At 43.3% G+C, this 16,702-nt stretch overlaps 1 protein-coding gene across 2 annotated transcripts in view; it reads right to left on the reverse strand.

Moving 5' to 3' along the window:
- Positions 1 to 16,702, reverse strand: part of LOC141105588 (phospholipid-transporting ATPase IK-like) — a 381,958-nt gene that overhangs the window by 164,879 nt on the left and 200,377 nt on the right. For both annotated transcript variants that reach the window (XM_073595530.1, XM_073595522.1), the window contains exons 15-18: positions 12,097 to 12,253; positions 11,238 to 11,426; positions 11,044 to 11,156; positions 4,973 to 5,137 (exon numbers count right to left, since the gene is read on the reverse strand). In XM_073595530.1, the coding sequence (XP_073451631.1) occupies positions 4,973 to 5,137; positions 11,044 to 11,156; positions 11,238 to 11,426; positions 12,097 to 12,253 (624 nt within the window). The remainder of the gene's footprint in view (positions 1 to 4,972; positions 5,138 to 11,043; positions 11,157 to 11,237; positions 11,427 to 12,096; positions 12,254 to 16,702) is intronic.

The raw sequence follows: 16,702 nt of genomic DNA on the forward strand, positions 1-16,702 counted from the left end.
AAAATAACCAGACCTAGTTTCATTAACCTTCACCGCAGCTGTGGGGCTGGAGTAAAGTGACAGTATCCAACTGAGCATCGAGGCACGAAGACCAATATGCTCTAAGGTAGCCCTAACAAAAGTCCAATCCACCCGATCGAAAGCCTTCTCCGCGTCTGTTGACAGCAGGAGAAGGGGTCGTCGTGATGTCCTAGCAGCATGTACAAGATTAAGCACCCTAATGGTGTTGTCACGGGGTTCTCGTTGAGGAACAAAGCCTGCTTGGTCTTTGTGGATTAGGCTTGGTAAATGTGGAAGCAGTCTGTTTGACAAAATCTTGGCAAACAGTTTCAAGTCGGTGTTCAGTAGGGCTATCGGTCTGTAGCTCCCACAACGGAGCAGATCCTTTCCCTCCTTGGGGATGAGAGATATATAGGCTCTAAGGGAATCTATGGGGAAGGAGTTGCCTTTCGTGATCGAATTGAGAGCAGTTACTAGCGGTTTAGAAAGCGTCTCAAGGAAGGTTTTGTAATAGACTGGAGTAAGCCATCCGGGCCTGGGGCTTTCTTTGGTTTTGAGCTTGCCAATGCTGCTCCCAACTCCGCCACAGTAATGGGTTCCTCCAATTCCTCCACAATATCAGCCGATAGGGATGGCATGCCTGAAGAGGCTAAATAAGTGTAGGGGGTAGATCCCCCAGTAGAGTTCATCGGGAGGGGGCTTGACTATGTTATAGAGACCACTGTAGAATGAGCGAAATTCCTCGGCCATGTCAGATGATGTAAACACCTTCTGGCCCAATGGAGACAGGATGTGGGAAATGTAAGTTTTGGTGCGGGGGCCTCGTAATGCTCTGGCCAAAAGGGAACCAGTTTATTGGAGAATTCGTACATCGTGCGCCGTGACCACGCCAATTTCTCTTTTGTTTTGTGTAATAGGAGCGAGCGAAGTTCTTTGCGTGCTTTAAGTAACTCCTGGTAAACAGAGCGGGCTAGGCTGGCCTTATGCGAACACTCTAAGGTCTTAATCTGGAGAAGAAGCTCCTCAAATCTGTGAGTTCTTTCCCTTTTAAGACGTGCCCCAATGCTTATTAAGATGCCCCTGATGACCGGCTTATGCGCCTCCCACATCACTAAGGGATTGGGGACCGATACTTCATTCAAAGAGAAATATTCCTGTAGTTTGGCCTGTACCTCGGCATGAGTCTCCTCAGATTGTAGCAGCGACTCGTTTAGTCTCCATGAGGGTGGGGATTTCGTCGTTGGTCCCAATTGAAGCGTCAGGTGTATTGGGGCATGGTCCGAAAGGGAAATTACATCTATGGACGAGTCTACTACCCTCGTCAGGTCCTTATGTGACAGGAACAAATAGTCCAGTCGTGAGTATGAGTGGTGGACTTGTGAGAAGTAGGAATAGTCTCTGTCTTTGGGGTGCAATAGGTGCCATGGGTCTACCAGACGTAAGGAATGGAGGTCTGATTTCATCCGTTTAAGGCGGGAATATGAGAGATGGGAGGCACCCCGTGAGGTATCCAACAAGGGGTCCATTGCAAAGTTCAAATCACCCCCAAAGATAAGCATCCCTTCCGAGAACTCCAGCAGCTGAGGTATCAAACCGCATAGGAATTTTGCATGGTCTATATTGGGGAAGTATACGTTGGCAAAAGTGACCTGCACGTCAAACACCTTTCCCTTGATCAAAAGAAAGTGGCCCTGGGGGTCTGCCCAAACGTCCATGGTACAGATTTTGCCATCAAAATGCTAACCCCCTTAGATTTGGAGATGGGCGAAATACTGTGGTATGCCGTCGGGAACAAACTGTTAGCCAGTTTAGGAATACGGTCACCATGGAAATGGGTTTCCTGTAAAAAGGCAATTTGAGTTTTACTTCCGCGTAAATCAGCTAGGAGTTGAGAACGCTTTTCCAGGACGTTAAGGCCACGTACATTAAGTGAGGTCACCTTTAGGAGTCCCATTGTGGCGTCTGCAGCTTCAAGAGCTGCTAACGAGGCGAGGGGGGAGACAAACACCTTTAACCAGCGTCCCCGCCTAGCCGAGGGGCAACAGCACCGAGAGAGAGAGGGGAGTGGAGGGGGTAGAGACTGGGTGAAAAAGAGGGGGATAGAGGAGGAAGCTGGAGAGAAAGAGAGAGGAGAGGGGAATTAGGTGGGAGAAAAACTAAATTAGTAATATAATTACTCTGTGGACTCCCGGCAGATATACTGAAAAATAAGTATAGCAACCGGGAGGCCGCCCTAAATGGTCAGTACAGCGAGGAGCGCTATGTGTCGGTTATTTGTATAACCTATAGTAACAAAGATTATGGAGACATTTTTGGTGGAGAGGAGATGCACTGGTTGGAAACCAGAGGAATCATATAAACTGAATAGGACATAATAACCATCCTAATAAACGAAATAGAGAACAAAACTAGGCAAAAACCCAGAAGCGCCACTGTGTTTCAGGCATGTATATGTAACATGGTAAAGCTCAAAACTCTATAATCATCCGGCATTGATACACCGCAGAGGTAACTTTAAGACAGAAGGACCCCCAGAGCAGCTCACCTCTATCCGAGACCGGTCCAAGTAGGGACCCCCCCATTCCCTCTATCGGTGCATCAAGGCCGCACTATCAGAGGAGAAACAAGGGCCCATGCACCCCATCCTCAACGGCACTACTCGAGTAAAATACAGAGGAAGAGAGTGTATGAGACCCACCATGTCCCGCGAATACATCGTACATAATGCGTCCCCCCCCCCCCCCCCCCAGCAGAGCCCAAAAAACAGAACAACAGAAGAAAAAATCCCAGAGAAAAAATATATAAAAATGGCAAGTGGAAGATATTTTGGGTCTTGCAGGATAATAAGAGATGATAAGGGACCCATGAAAACAAGTCTCCTAGGCATGGCTAAGTTCTTGTGCGTCAACTGTATTGTGCCTGGGTGGATCCCCAAAGTAGGGGGAAGGTGGAAGAAGCCTGTTAACCTGGAATGCTGAGAGTCTTACCGGAATCTGTGGGTTGAAGAGCGTTTAGTCCTCGGAGGAAGTCGGGTGCCTTCTTGTGGCCTCTCGGTTTGGCGGGCGAGATCTTGAACGCGTGGTCCTCTGTTGTCTGGGGGGAGCTGGGCCTTGTGTATCCTGGGAGAGCAAATAGTCGAACCAATTAGGCACATCAATCACAGGTCTGGCAATGAAATGGAATAAGGCAGGGAGTTGGTCCGGTGTGCGGAGATGGAATTCCGCTCCTTGTTTCTTGACTATGAGATGGAAGGGGTGACCCCATCGGTAGGTGGCATCAGCTTCGCGGATTACCTCTAACAAGGGTCGCATCAACCCGCGCATGACACGTGTTTGTCTTGAGATGTCCGGGAAAATCCGGATGGAAGCCCCGTCAAAATCTATCGGGCCCCTTTCCCATGATGGGCGTAAGATGTCCTCCTTGATTGTAAAAAAGTGCACCCTGCATAAAACATCTCGGGGAAAATCCGGATCAGTTAATGACCGCTGCATGGAAGGGGAGGCTCTGGGGCCTGGGATGCGATGTACCCTATCAAGCTCCAGGTCAGCGGTCGGTGGTTTGCCTAGGACCCAGTTTAAAATGGCAATGACCGTAGACCGGAGGTCAGGGCCCATAGTGGCCTCCGGGATCCCTCTGAGGCGCAAATTGTTCCGTCTGCTCCTATTTTCACCGTCATCCAGTCGCAGCTGTACATCCACAAGATGGCGGCGGAAGGCCTTGTACTCTGTCTCCAGTGTTGTGATGCGGGCTTCAGTGGTCGTTTGAGAGGCCTCAATAGTGGTTACCCTCTCCTCCACAGTGTCCACTTGCTGTTTTAGATCATGCAGTTCTCTAGTGAGGGCATTGACAATAGAGGTGGCCATTGCATTCAAGTCCTGTTTAGTAGGCAGGCCTGACACTATGTCCCGCAGCGAGCCCTCAACTAGGCCGCTTAGGTCCCCTGTGTTGTCTAATGGCAACGGAGTGTCAGTGGGCATGAGAGCCGGGGACATTATAGGAGAGGGTGCCCTGTGCGGTAAAGGGGAAAGTCTTCCTCCGCTGTAGAGGTTGTTGCCTGTGTGCCCTTCTTACTTGTGGCTGCAGCGCTCGCCGTGCTGACTCGTGGCGGCGCCATCTTGCTCCGTCCGGCCGGCGAGGAAAGCTGTTGTTGCCGCAGAAAATAGTGGGATATTTCAGGTCCCCTCCGTTCCTCGGTGGCCGGTGGGTGTTTGCGGCCCCCTGGCATGTGAGGATGGCTTGGCTGCTCGGTGCTACGGGTAATTCACGGCCCGTTCCAGTGCAGAGCTCCCGGCGACGCGTCCTCATGCTTCCATAGCTAAGCCACGCCCCCCATGGGATTGATTTAATAAAACTGGAGAGTGCAAAATCTGGTGCGGCTGTGTATGATAGCCAATCAGCTTCTACCTTCAGCTTGTTTAATTAAGCTTTGCACTCCCCAGTTTTAGTACATCAACACTCTTACAGATCTGTGTATTTTTTAAATCTCTTATGCAAGCAATAAAATGATTAAATACTCTATTGTAGTCTGTGCTACAAAAGAATTATATTTAGACAGCAATTAGCTATGTTACACTCATACCTGACAGTGGTACACACTAATAAACTGAAACAATGTAAATTTAATAATCAGATAACCTGACTCGACTCTTCCCTTAAAGGACACCTGCACTGAGGAAATCCGCCATTGTCAATTTCCCCTTCTCAGTATGCCTGGCTCTGAGAATGATCAAATGACTTTAATATTTTGACTTTGTGACTTTCTAACCTAGATGCTTATTCTGGGTCAGTGATTAAAAAGTATTGCAGATGAAGCCAGAAAGCTAGTATTCTTAGAAAGAATGGTGGTACCCATATTACTGCCCTCACACGTCTTCTTATGTTAGCTTTACCTTATGCCCTAAAGGATCATTTTGATTTCTGAAACATTTTTTTTCATTCAAGTACCATTATTATAAACAAACTATTTTCATACCTGCAGGTTACACTCTATTTCATCATAAACCAGTTCCATATACTGTGACCGATTCTGCAAGGCAACACTGGCCTGATGGTATTTTTTACTCCATTCTGCATACTCAGAAGCATCAATCCCTTTGAACCCCATACATAAAGTTCTCAGAGTCTCTTCACCGAACATCTAGATGATCAAAAGAGATATGCAGCACACTGAAAATCTTTAGTCAAAAGGAGACAACATCCCCCACTTAATTAAAAAATATGACACACCAATCTTCCCGAATGCAGAAACACAATAGAGAGCTAACAATAGAAACTATGATCAATAAGCAAAGCAATTGTAACGCTGTATAACGTCAAAAAGTTCACAACAATCAGTGAACAGTTCCTGGTTTGTCACCCACTATACAACCACTTTGGAAATGGTAGATGTATGGTTGTCATGTTGTTGTTTGGTTGCATCAATATTATGAGTATATAAATAAAGGCTTTTCAGCTTTTAATACTTTTTAGGCTGCACTCGTATTTCTCTAATGGCAGGCTTATTGTAAAGGAAAGCAAGGCTAAGTGCAAAGTTTTCAAACTTGTAAAGATTGAGCCCCCCTATGAGAAATATAGCCCTGTGTTAGAAATTTCTTTAGGTCTGTGTCATTATCTCTTTTGCACGGCTAAAGATGCCCTATTTTAGCAGTAGAAGTGATATTCTGTAATCAGATGGCACATCAACTATCATGGCAATACCTTATTATGGATGGGGTAAGCTGGCTCTAACATATAGTACATAGAAGAATACCCCTACGTGAAAAATATAATAAAATGAAAATCATGGTATATTATGGCAATTTTTTAGAAGCCCAATGTAAATTCTCACTGACCACAAGATCCTGCAGAAGATGCTCCCAATTGTCTTCACCAGTGGTATCGACTGTATTGCTGACTCCCCACTGTGGTTTTTGCAAAGTCATTGTTGCAATGTTAGGAAACTTATGAGATATGTATTGGGAGAACAGCGTTTACATCTATAAGAAGCTAATGTTGTATTTATTATTATTGATATTATAGATTAGCCTTTCTCTATCCTCCTGTGAATGTTAGCCTGTGCAATGCTTTGAGGAAGGACTACTACCCTCCTTAGCAAGCAAACTGATGACTAAAGCATTGTAAAGACCAAGTCTGGGCCTAATAAAATGCTGTAATACATAAGGCAGTGGTTCTCAACCCCTCTAGTGCCATGACCCCTTGATAACATTTCCCAAGTTGTGAGGACTCCCAACAGTAAAATTATTTCTGTAGCATGGGTTGTCAGCACCCAAGGCAAGACAAACAATTTGCGTCTCGAACCCATGGATGTTTAGCACCCCCTGAGTCCCTTCCACTCGTACAGTATTAAAAACCCTTATGGTACATTTTAGGATGTACCACTCTCTTTGTTCTCCTTTCTTTCCCTTTTATCTCTCTCTATCCTAATTTCTTGTTTTTCTTCCCCATCCCTCTCTAGCCATCTTTCTTGTTCTTTCTCTTCCTTTTTCTTTGTTCCTCCCTCTCTTTCCCTCTCCCTTCCATGTATTCTCTATTTTTATTCCTTCTCTTACTCCTTGGTGGGGGGTGGGGGGGGGGAGGAATGGGATGAGTGGCAGTGCTGGCAAGGAGTTTGGATGAGTGGCAATGCTGAGGGGAGTTCAGATCAGCCAACTTAGGTGCTCTTGATCAAGATTGCAAAAAGGTTGGGAGAGCGGTGCGGGATTTAGAAACAGCCCAGGATTCGGTGACCCCTGGCAAATCCTCATTCGAGAACCACTGACATAAGGGGATTAGTCATAGAGAGAAGGTAGTTTGTTTGGTACAATGTCTGTTTAAACATTTATGTTGTAAGTAAAAGAATTTTAAAATGTTAATTTAGATTGTTTTAAGTAACTTTCTTTTTTTTAAATTGTACGTTTTTTTTTTATCAGACTAATGATCGGCACCTTTAAAGTCCTGGTATGTGGTCACACAATCTAATTACTATAACATCATAAAGAAAATACCACGTTATCATCTCACAAAGAATCTTCATCATTCCTAAGCTCATAAATGTTTTTACATTTTTGTCTTGTCAGATGTGCAAAAGAAAATACTGTTAAACTCTGAGAAGCAAAAATGCCAGAAAAAAAGTCTCCATAAGCAAGTGAAGTTAAAAAATGTTTTTTTCCCATTCTTTTTTGTAAATAATGAATACAATTATTGCATTAAATCACTGGTCCTAATGGCGGTTGTTTTTAAAATATTGCTTCCAGCCTCGATAATTACTTCCCTTTGTCCTATGTCCTCCTAAGGTTCAAGTGACCAATATACCAAGTGTTCAATATACCAAATCTGTGTGATGCAAAAGGCTGCAATTAGCTGCCTTTGCCTGATCACAAAAAAGAGAGAGGAAGTAACAAGAAAGGAATTTTGTGGGGAGACGGGATTTGGGCAGGAGAGGAGTAAGAGAAGGTATTGAAACTGGATTTTCAAGGAAAAGGAAAAAAAACCATGACCGGATTGTGGAAAAGGGGTAGAGAGGAGACAGTGGGACCAGCAGAGATAAATTATAAAGGGGTAGGAGGGTGCAAGAATCAACGTAATCAGATTGTTAGGTTTTGGAGAGGCAGGGAGAGCAGAACATGGAGAAAAAAAAGCAAAACATTGGATTGAAGAAGAAAGAAAAAAAGAAGGCAGTGATACCACATTGTGGGGGGAGGTAGAAAGGGGGTAGCAAGACTGTGTAGTGGGGGTAAAAATAATGTACATCAAGAGGACATTGTTGTTACAAGGAGACCAGATTGTGTTGGAGAAAAGCAACAAACCTAGATTGCCAAAAAAGAGGAAAGGAAGAAGATTGACTACATTGTTGAGGAGGGAGAGAAGGCAATGACACTTATTAGTGAAGGTTGGGGTGGGGTTGTTCAGTGAGATTGAATTGTGATCAGACATCTGATCTGACACAGTATGTATAAGGGAGGAGCAGGTTAATACAGTGAGCAAAATTATAAATGCAACACTTTTGTGTTTGCCCCTATTTATCATGAGCTTAATGCAAAGATCTACGACTTTTTCTATGTACACAAAAGGCCTATTTCTCTCAAATATTGTTCACAAATCTGTCTAAATCTGTGTTAGTGAGCACTTCTCCTTTGCCAAGATAATCCATCCACCTCACAGGTGTGGCATTTCAAGATGCTGATTAGACAGCATGATTATTGCACAAATGTGCCTTAGGCTGGCCCCAATAAAAGGCCACTCTAAAATAAGCTGTTTTACTGTATTGGGGGGGGGGGGGTCCGGGGGGTCCGAACACTAGTCAGTATCTGGTATGACCACCAGTTGATCAGGTTGTTGATTGTGGCCTGTGGAATGTTGGTCCATTCCTCTTAAATGGCTGTGCGAAGTTGCTGGATATTGGTAGCAACACGCTGTCATATACGCCGATCCAGAGCATCCCAAACATGCTTAGTGGGTGACATGTTTGGTGAGTATGCTGGCCATGGAAAAACTGGGATGTTTTCAGCTTCCAGGAATTATATACAAATCCTTGCAACATGGTGCCGTGCATTATCATGCTGCAACATAAGGTGATGGTCGTAGATGAATGGCACAACAATGGGCCTAAGGATCTCGTCATGGTATCTCTGTGCATTCAAAATGCCATCAATAAAATGCACCTGTGTTCATTGTACATAGCATATGCCTGCCCATACCATAACCCCACCACCACCACGGGCCACTCGATCCATAACGTTGACATCAGCAAACCGCTCACCCACACGATGCTATATACACTGTCTGCCATCTGCTCTGTACAGTGAAAACCAGGATTCATCCGTGAAAAGAACACCCCTCCAAAGTGCCAGACGCCATCGAATGTGAGCATTTGCCCACTCAAGTCGTTTACGAAAAAAAACTGCAGTTAGGTCGAGACCCAGATGAGGACGATGAGCATGAAGATGAGCTTCCCTGAGATGGTTTCTGACAGTTTATGCAGAAATTCTTTGGTTATGCAAACCGATTGTTGCAGCAGCTGTCCGGGTGGCTGGTCTCAGACGATCTTGGAGGTGAAGATGCTGGATTTGGAGTTCCTGGGCTGGTGTGGTTACATGTGCTCTGCGGTTGTGAGGCTGGTTGGATGTACTGCCAAATTCTCTGAAACGCATTTGGAGACGGCTTATGGTAGAGAAATGAACATTCAATTCAATGGCAACAGCTCTGGTGGACATTCCTGCAGTCAGCATGCCAATTGCACGCTCCCTCTAAACTTGCGACATCTGTGGCATTGTGCTGTGTATCATTCAGCTCATGATAAATAGGGGCAAACACAAAAGTGTTCCATTTATAATTTTGCTCAGTGTATATAGTTTCAACAAAAGTGCATTCTGGTTCTTGCCTAGACTCACAAGTAGGGCTTCAATGTCAATGTTTGACAGGTCACCCTGCACTTTGTCAAGAACTGTGAGTTTGACAGCCAACCTTGCACACTCAGGATGTCAGTTCATCAATTTCCTCTTCACACACTAAACTCTCACATGCTCACAACTGTATATTTCTGAGTTCTGGGATTTAGTTGGAAAATGCTTTCAGCTGGCTTAGGTCAGATCAGCAACTCTGTTGTCTATGTCAGTGTTTCTCAACTCCTGTCCTCAAGTATCCCCAACAGGTCATGTTTTCAAGCTGTCCATTGTTTTGCACAGGTGATTTGATCAGTTTCACTGCCTTAGTAATTACCACAGCCGTTTCATCTGAGGGAAATCCTGAAAACATGACCTGTTGGGGCGCCTTGAGGACAGGAGTTGAGAAACACTGGTCTATGTTGTCCTCTCTGGTAAAAACTTACTTTGAAATGTCAATATACGCTACTCCTTTAATAAATCAACCCTGTAATCTGCAAGTGCCATTTTACACAGGAGTGGCCACGGTCATAGGTATTTAGTGAAAATATTTTATTCTTAATTTTTATGGGTGCTTGGTATTGTTAACCCTTTAATGCCAACTCCCAGTGGCCCTTTAAATGGACTTTAATGCTTAGAGGGTGGCTCAACTTCTCTATCATGTGACTGCTCTGATTGGCTCTCACAGCAGTCTCATGATCAGCAGCCAGTGGGACAGGTTCCTGATCATGTGACTTCTGTGAGAACCAATCACAGCAGTCACATGATAGCTGGGAGCTCATTCCACTTCTTAGCATTGAAGCCTACTTAAAGGGCCACTGAGAGTTGTCATTAAAGGGTTAACTTGATTGGGAGCCTGTCACACTGGCTCACGATCAGAAGCTGTGACTGATAGTTGTCAGTAACAGCTCAATGTGCTAAGAGCATGCAGTGAGCTCACTCTCAGTGCACAACTTCAGGCTGTCGTGGATGTACAGTATACTGTATATGCAGCAGTTGGGTGTTAAAGCCAACTTTTCTTGCCAGTGCAAATATGTTTTAATAAGAGTAGATTACTGTAAGTTTATGAAAAAAAGTAAAAAAGTGCAGCTTCAAAAATCAATGTAAAGATATAGTCTCTGCATATCAATTTAGATAAACAGCTAATTTCTTATGTGAGCTGTCTTATTTGCCAACAAATTTGTAATTCTATCCAGATACTTTTGTAATACATACACCATCGTCAGGCACCACAACAGGGAAGGCGGGACCTTTTTCTGTTAGATTTGAATTTATTAGTGTCACCTCCCAATCCACAGACTGCTAAACAATGAAGAAGCAGCAAAAAAACTGAAATCAACTCTACTCCCTGGGTACGAAAACTTACGAAAAATGGAGATTGCAAAATCTGATGCACCTGCGCATGGTAGCCAATCAGATTCTAACTTCAGCTTGTTTAATTAAGCTTTAACAAAAAGAAAAAATGGAAGCTGATTGGTTTCTATACAGATCTGCACCAGATTTTGAACTCTGCAGTTTTAGCAAATCAACTCCGCTCTGTTCTTTATCCTGCCTGCATGTTCCCTGTTTGCACAAATGTATGCAGCAGAGCCTGATTAGCTCCTTGTACTGTCTCTCCCTCACCATTCTGAGCGTTGCTGGCCAGATTTTCAATTGAAATAATATCCAATTTTTTAGTACCTACCTGCAAAGCTTTTTCAGTTATGTCCTGGTTCTCACAATGAGGATGGAGATGCTTTAGAATAACATCATCTGCTCCCTTAGTGTAAAGTTTAATCTTTCCTTCTGGATCTTTAACTGTTGTAATATAAAACATACATCAATCAAAAATTAGGTGTAAAAAGAAGAAAAGGGGAACCAAAAAGTTAGCCTGCTCACCCAATATAGACATCCTCTTGCGGGCACTATTAAAGTCAAGAAGAGCCAAGACGTGGTATATTTTTTCTACCCCAAGCTCATTTGTAGTGATAGTGTCTTGTGTCCGGGACATAAAAACATAGCCAAAGTTCCTTGCCGCTGTGACTAAGGCTTCTTCATCAGGACTTGCTGCCTTATAAAGCAAGTCATCTGTAATGCACAAGAAAACAAAGAAATCCAGAGTTTATCAGTGTCTAGTGCAGGGACCCCCCCAAATCTTTAGTTAATCGACTACTTCATAAGATTTCAGATTGTCCATAGACCCGCAAATTTCTTTATATGAAAATAACTTAAATATGACTTCAAATAATGGTACTACAAATAATAATAATAATAATGATAATTATTATTATTATAGCACAGAATGTAACTGTAGCTGAGTACTACAAACCAAAAAGGTTAATCAATTTATTCAAAGCAAACTCACCCATCCCTCATGTCTCCAATGCTTTATTTAGTTGAGAAGTCACTTTGAAATATCCCCCCTAGATCCCCCAGATAATTGTATAATACATTTTAAAAAGCAACTTCAGTTCAACAGAACTAGGCAGAAATAGGCATTATCGTTTTGTAACATAAAACCCTTTGCGTTAAGAACTTGTGGCTATTATGAAAAAAGTTTTTCTTCCCAAATTCATCCTTGGTGAAGATTGGTGCCCTATAAATTAGGCAACCACAATTTGTATTCCTAATGTGACTCATTCGTGATTTATTCCTAAAACAGAAGAGCACATGTTCTCTTAAATGCAAAATGGGAATGAGAATACAAGATGTTTCTAATATGCAATTTATGTCCCCTGGCATAAAGACTATATCTTACCTCCATTCCTATCCACCATGACCGTGTGGCAAATGGAAAGTAGCCGGAAAAATTCCCTCAGGATGTCATCTTTGTTCTGGCAAACTGTATCAATTAATGACTGATCATAGAAACTGAACTTGGTATCTGCGTATTTATTCCACCTGAAGCTTACTGCCTAAGAATTAAGAATTCCTTCATCAACAGGTTTCACTTTTTTTCTCATTGTTCATTTGAGATTTTACATATTAATAAAGTATTACATTGAAGCACAGACATATTTAAAAAAAAATGTTGATACTAATTCCAAATAAATACTCCGGTTTAAAAAAATCTCACCACTGTTAGATGATAAGCATAACCTTCCCTGCTGGCCAAACACAATGATCACTGCTAAGAGCTATAGCAGTCGGAAGTGATCACATGCAAACATTTTGACAGGCTGGTTGTACTGAACTTGATCAATGGATCGACTTTAGCACAACCATCTTACCCATAGATGGATCGAATCTCGGCCGGTCCCTGCTAAACCGTCCAAGATTCCATCCATTTATGGCCTGGCTTTAGGGTAAAGGTACTCCTCTCAACTTTCTAAAATGGGAAGGAAGCACACTTATTGGTAAAAAGTATGTAGGCAAAGAACGCACTCCTGAAACCCCCCTATTTGTTGGAGAATTAATAGAAAAAAAATGATTGGTTAAACCCACAGGCATTTTTTTACCACTAATCCTTTAAACTGACTTTTGAAATTTAAAATGCAACAATTTAGAAATTGTATAAAAGTTTTAGCACCATAAAACACTTTTTGATAAATAAATAGTGCATTTTTATGCAGGTATATACTGTACATTAGACTAAAATGAGCGACAAATGAGGAGGAAAGAGGGACGGAGGTACTCCAGGAGAGTAAAAGTCTCTCCAAATCAGGGACAGTTGGAAGCTACATTAAAATGGTATTAAAAACAAAATTAAAAATGTTATATATTGCAGCTTACCAACCATTATATCCATTTTTAGTCATTTTTCCCTCTGTTTAAACCTGTTGATCTGGCTAGTAACACTCATCCTGTATTAGAGTGCCCCTACTCTGGATGAAGGAGCACAGGGGCACCTTTGGAAAGCAGCATCATTAGTCTGGGGGGAGGGGAGTGTTAAATGTACTAACTGATTTTAAATGGTAATAAACCCAAAACCAAAAATGTAATTAATTGCAGCCAGCTCACCAATCATTAGATGTGGTGGCTGCATTATCTTTTTGGAGGCATTTTTCCTATATTTTCACCTGATGTTCTGACCAGTAACATACTGCATTGTCCTGGTTTGTCTCATCACTGAAACATTATGCTGGAGAGTTTTTTCTTTTGAAAAATAACAGACTTACTGGACAGAACACCAGATGAATCAAGAAGAAAAAAAGCCTAAAAAATAAAATGAATGCAGCCATCACATCTAAGCATTGGTAAGCTGCCATATAATAAATGTTTGCTTTTGGGTTAAATACTGCTTTAAATACACTAACATATTGAAGCCACTCTTCAGCTAGCACATTTTAGGCAGTTACAGCAACATTTTTGTTCTATTTGGCATAAAGGTTTTACATAGATAAATAAAGCATCCCTGTCAATGTTAACCACTTCAATACCAGGCACTTAGACACCTTCCCGCCCAGGCCAATTTTCAGCTTTCAGCGCTGTCGCAATTTGAATGACAATTGCGCAGTCATACAACACTGTACCCAAACAATTTTTTTATCATTTAGCACTGATTGGCACAGATTGGGCATTGACTGGGCATATTGGGCACATGTGGATGGCCATGGGGTACATACCTGGCCATCCACATGTTGCGCCTTCCCTGGTGGTCCTAGTGGCGATCCCTGGTGGTCCAGTGTGGTGATCTGAGGGGGGCTGCGCTGATAAACAATCAGCGCAGACCCCCCCTGTCAGGAGAGCCGCCGATCGGCTCTCCTCTACTCGTGTCTACTCGGCTCTTCCTATTGACATCGTGATCAGCCGTGATTGGACACGGCTGATCATGTGGTAAAGAGCCTCCGCCCGAGGCTCTTTACCAAGATCGGTATAGCGGTGTGTCAGACTGACACACCGATCCACTGATCGCCACGATGCGCGCTCCCGCGGGCGTGCGGCGGCATGTTATCCTGCTGGATGTCATATGACGCCCAGTCAGGATAACTGAACCACCGCCCAGCTGTCATCTACTATGGGCCGGGCGGGAAGTGGTTAAATGGTTTGTCTCAATTCTCTAACTGCTACATCTGCAAGACTGCCTGTTCTCCTAAAAAAAAACAGACGTACTGGTAGGATCAGCAGAAGACAATAAAGGAAAGGAAGCCTAAAAAAGGAAACCAATGCAGCCATCACATCTAAGAATTGGTAAGCTGCAATATATTAAATGTTTCAGCATCTTTATATATTCTTATATATTTTTATACATTATATATTTTTTAAGCAGAGGCCCTGGAGAATATAATGGTGGTTGTTGCAATTTTATTTACATCACACAATATTTGCACAGCCGTTTTTCGAGCGCAAATTTCCTGGAAAAAATTGACTTTAATGAACTTTAGTACACACAAACACAATATAATACCTTCATTTTTGGCAAAATATGAAAGATGATGTTATACCCGGTCAATAGATACCTAACATGTCACACTAAAATTGCGCACGGCTATGGAATGGCAACAAACTACAGTACATTAAATTATCCATAGGAGATGCTTTAAAAGCCTTTATAGGTTACCAGTTGGGAATTAAACAGCAAGACAAAACCAGAAGTGACAAAATCCTCATCACTTCCGGTTTCTGAGTTCATAGAGGGGTGGTGAGTACGAATGTACTTGACTTTCCTCTTCTAGCAGCTGCAGAGAGCAGATGCAGCGGTCTCCCCACTCGCTCTGGAGAGTCAGAGAACGGCAGTGGGTGGCGGGAAGGGGGCCCCTTTCTGCACCCTGTACAAGTGATTGGTTGACTGTAGAGCTTCTCAGATCACTTCTACAGGAAAGTCCATCGCCAACCGCAAATGTTTATACAGGGATGATAGCGGTAAACCCACTGCAACTTGGAGACATACAGGTAAGTTCTAACGGAGTGAAGTGTTTCATACTGCTTTAGGTTAGAGTTATTGTTTAACCACTTGCTTACCGGGCAGTTAAACCCCCCTCCTATCCAGACCAATTTTCAGCTTTCAGCGCTGACGCACTTTGAATGACAATTGCGCGGTCATACAACACTGTACCCAAATGAAATTTTTATCATTTTTTCCCCACAAATAGAGCTTTCTTTTGGTGGTATTTGATCACCTCTGCAGTTTTTATTTTTTGTTAAAAAAATTTAAAAAGACCGAATTTTTAAAAAAAAAAATTTTTTTTTTTTATATTTGGTTATAACATTTTTTAAAAGGGTAATTTTTCTCCTTCATTGATGTACGCTGATGAGGCGGCACTAATGGGCACTGATAGGTGGCAGTGATGGGCACTGATGGGTGGCAGTGATGGGCACTGATTGGTGGCAATAATGGGCACTGATCTTGTACACTGCTAGGTGGCACTGATTGGCACCACTGGTGGGCATTGTTAGGTGGCAGTGGTGGGCATTGATAGGTGGCACTTGTAGGCATTGATAGGTGGCACTTATGGGCATTGATACATGGCACTGGTGGGCACTGTAGGCACTGTGATGTGGCAATGTCAGGTGGCATTGGCAGGGGGTACTGGTGGCACAATTGAGGCACGTATGAGGCATTATTGCCTCCTCCTCTTCGGGACCGATGTCCCTTGCTGCTGAGCCGGTGATCGGCTTTTTTTTCTCCTCGCACTGTCAGCGCGAGGAGAAAAAAAAAATGATTACCGAGCTTTTGTTTTGATCATGTGATCAGCTGTCATTGGCTGACAGCTGATCACATGGTAAGGGGCCGGGACCGGCCCCTTACTTGGATCGGTGATCACCCGAGTCTCAGTGACTCGGTGATCACAGCGCGCTCCACGCACGCCCTGCAGGGCGCGCGCAGGGCATGTGCACAGGGGAGGCCGTCATATGACGGCCTCCCGGGAATGCAGGTTCGCGCTGTAGCCGTCATTCGGCTATAGCGTGGATATCAAGCTGTTAAGGAGTTAAAAGGCACCCTAAATGTTTGAGTGCAAGGTCTTTAAGTACACCTGTCTCAAAACACTGTGAAATATGTATATTGCCAAGATTAAAACTACTGCAGTATATACATGGGCATCCACAGAACTTTTTCGGGGGGGGGGGGGGGGCATCATTTTAAGGTCACCCATGCACTATAAAAAGACGTACATTCTCTAGGCCAGTGATAGCGAACCTTGGCACCCCAGATGTTTTGGAACTACATTTCCCATGATGCTCCACTACACTGCAGAGTGCATGAGCATCATGGGAAATGTAGTTCCAAAACATCTGGGGTGCCAAGGTTCGCCATCACTGCTCTAGGCTATATTTATATGGGCATGGTATGTCTGGCCTGAGTAATTTTCAATAGAAAGTGACGCTTTATTATCTCTTATATAACACATATATCTTTCCAGTGGAAAGATATATGTGTTATATAAGAGATAATTCAGCGTCACTTTGTATTGGAAGTTACTCAG

Source organism: Aquarana catesbeiana, linkage group LG01 (assembly GCF_042186555.1).
Source record: "Aquarana catesbeiana isolate 2022-GZ linkage group LG01, ASM4218655v1, whole genome shotgun sequence".
Taxonomy (NCBI): Eukaryota; Metazoa; Chordata; class Amphibia; order Anura; family Ranidae; genus Aquarana; species Aquarana catesbeiana.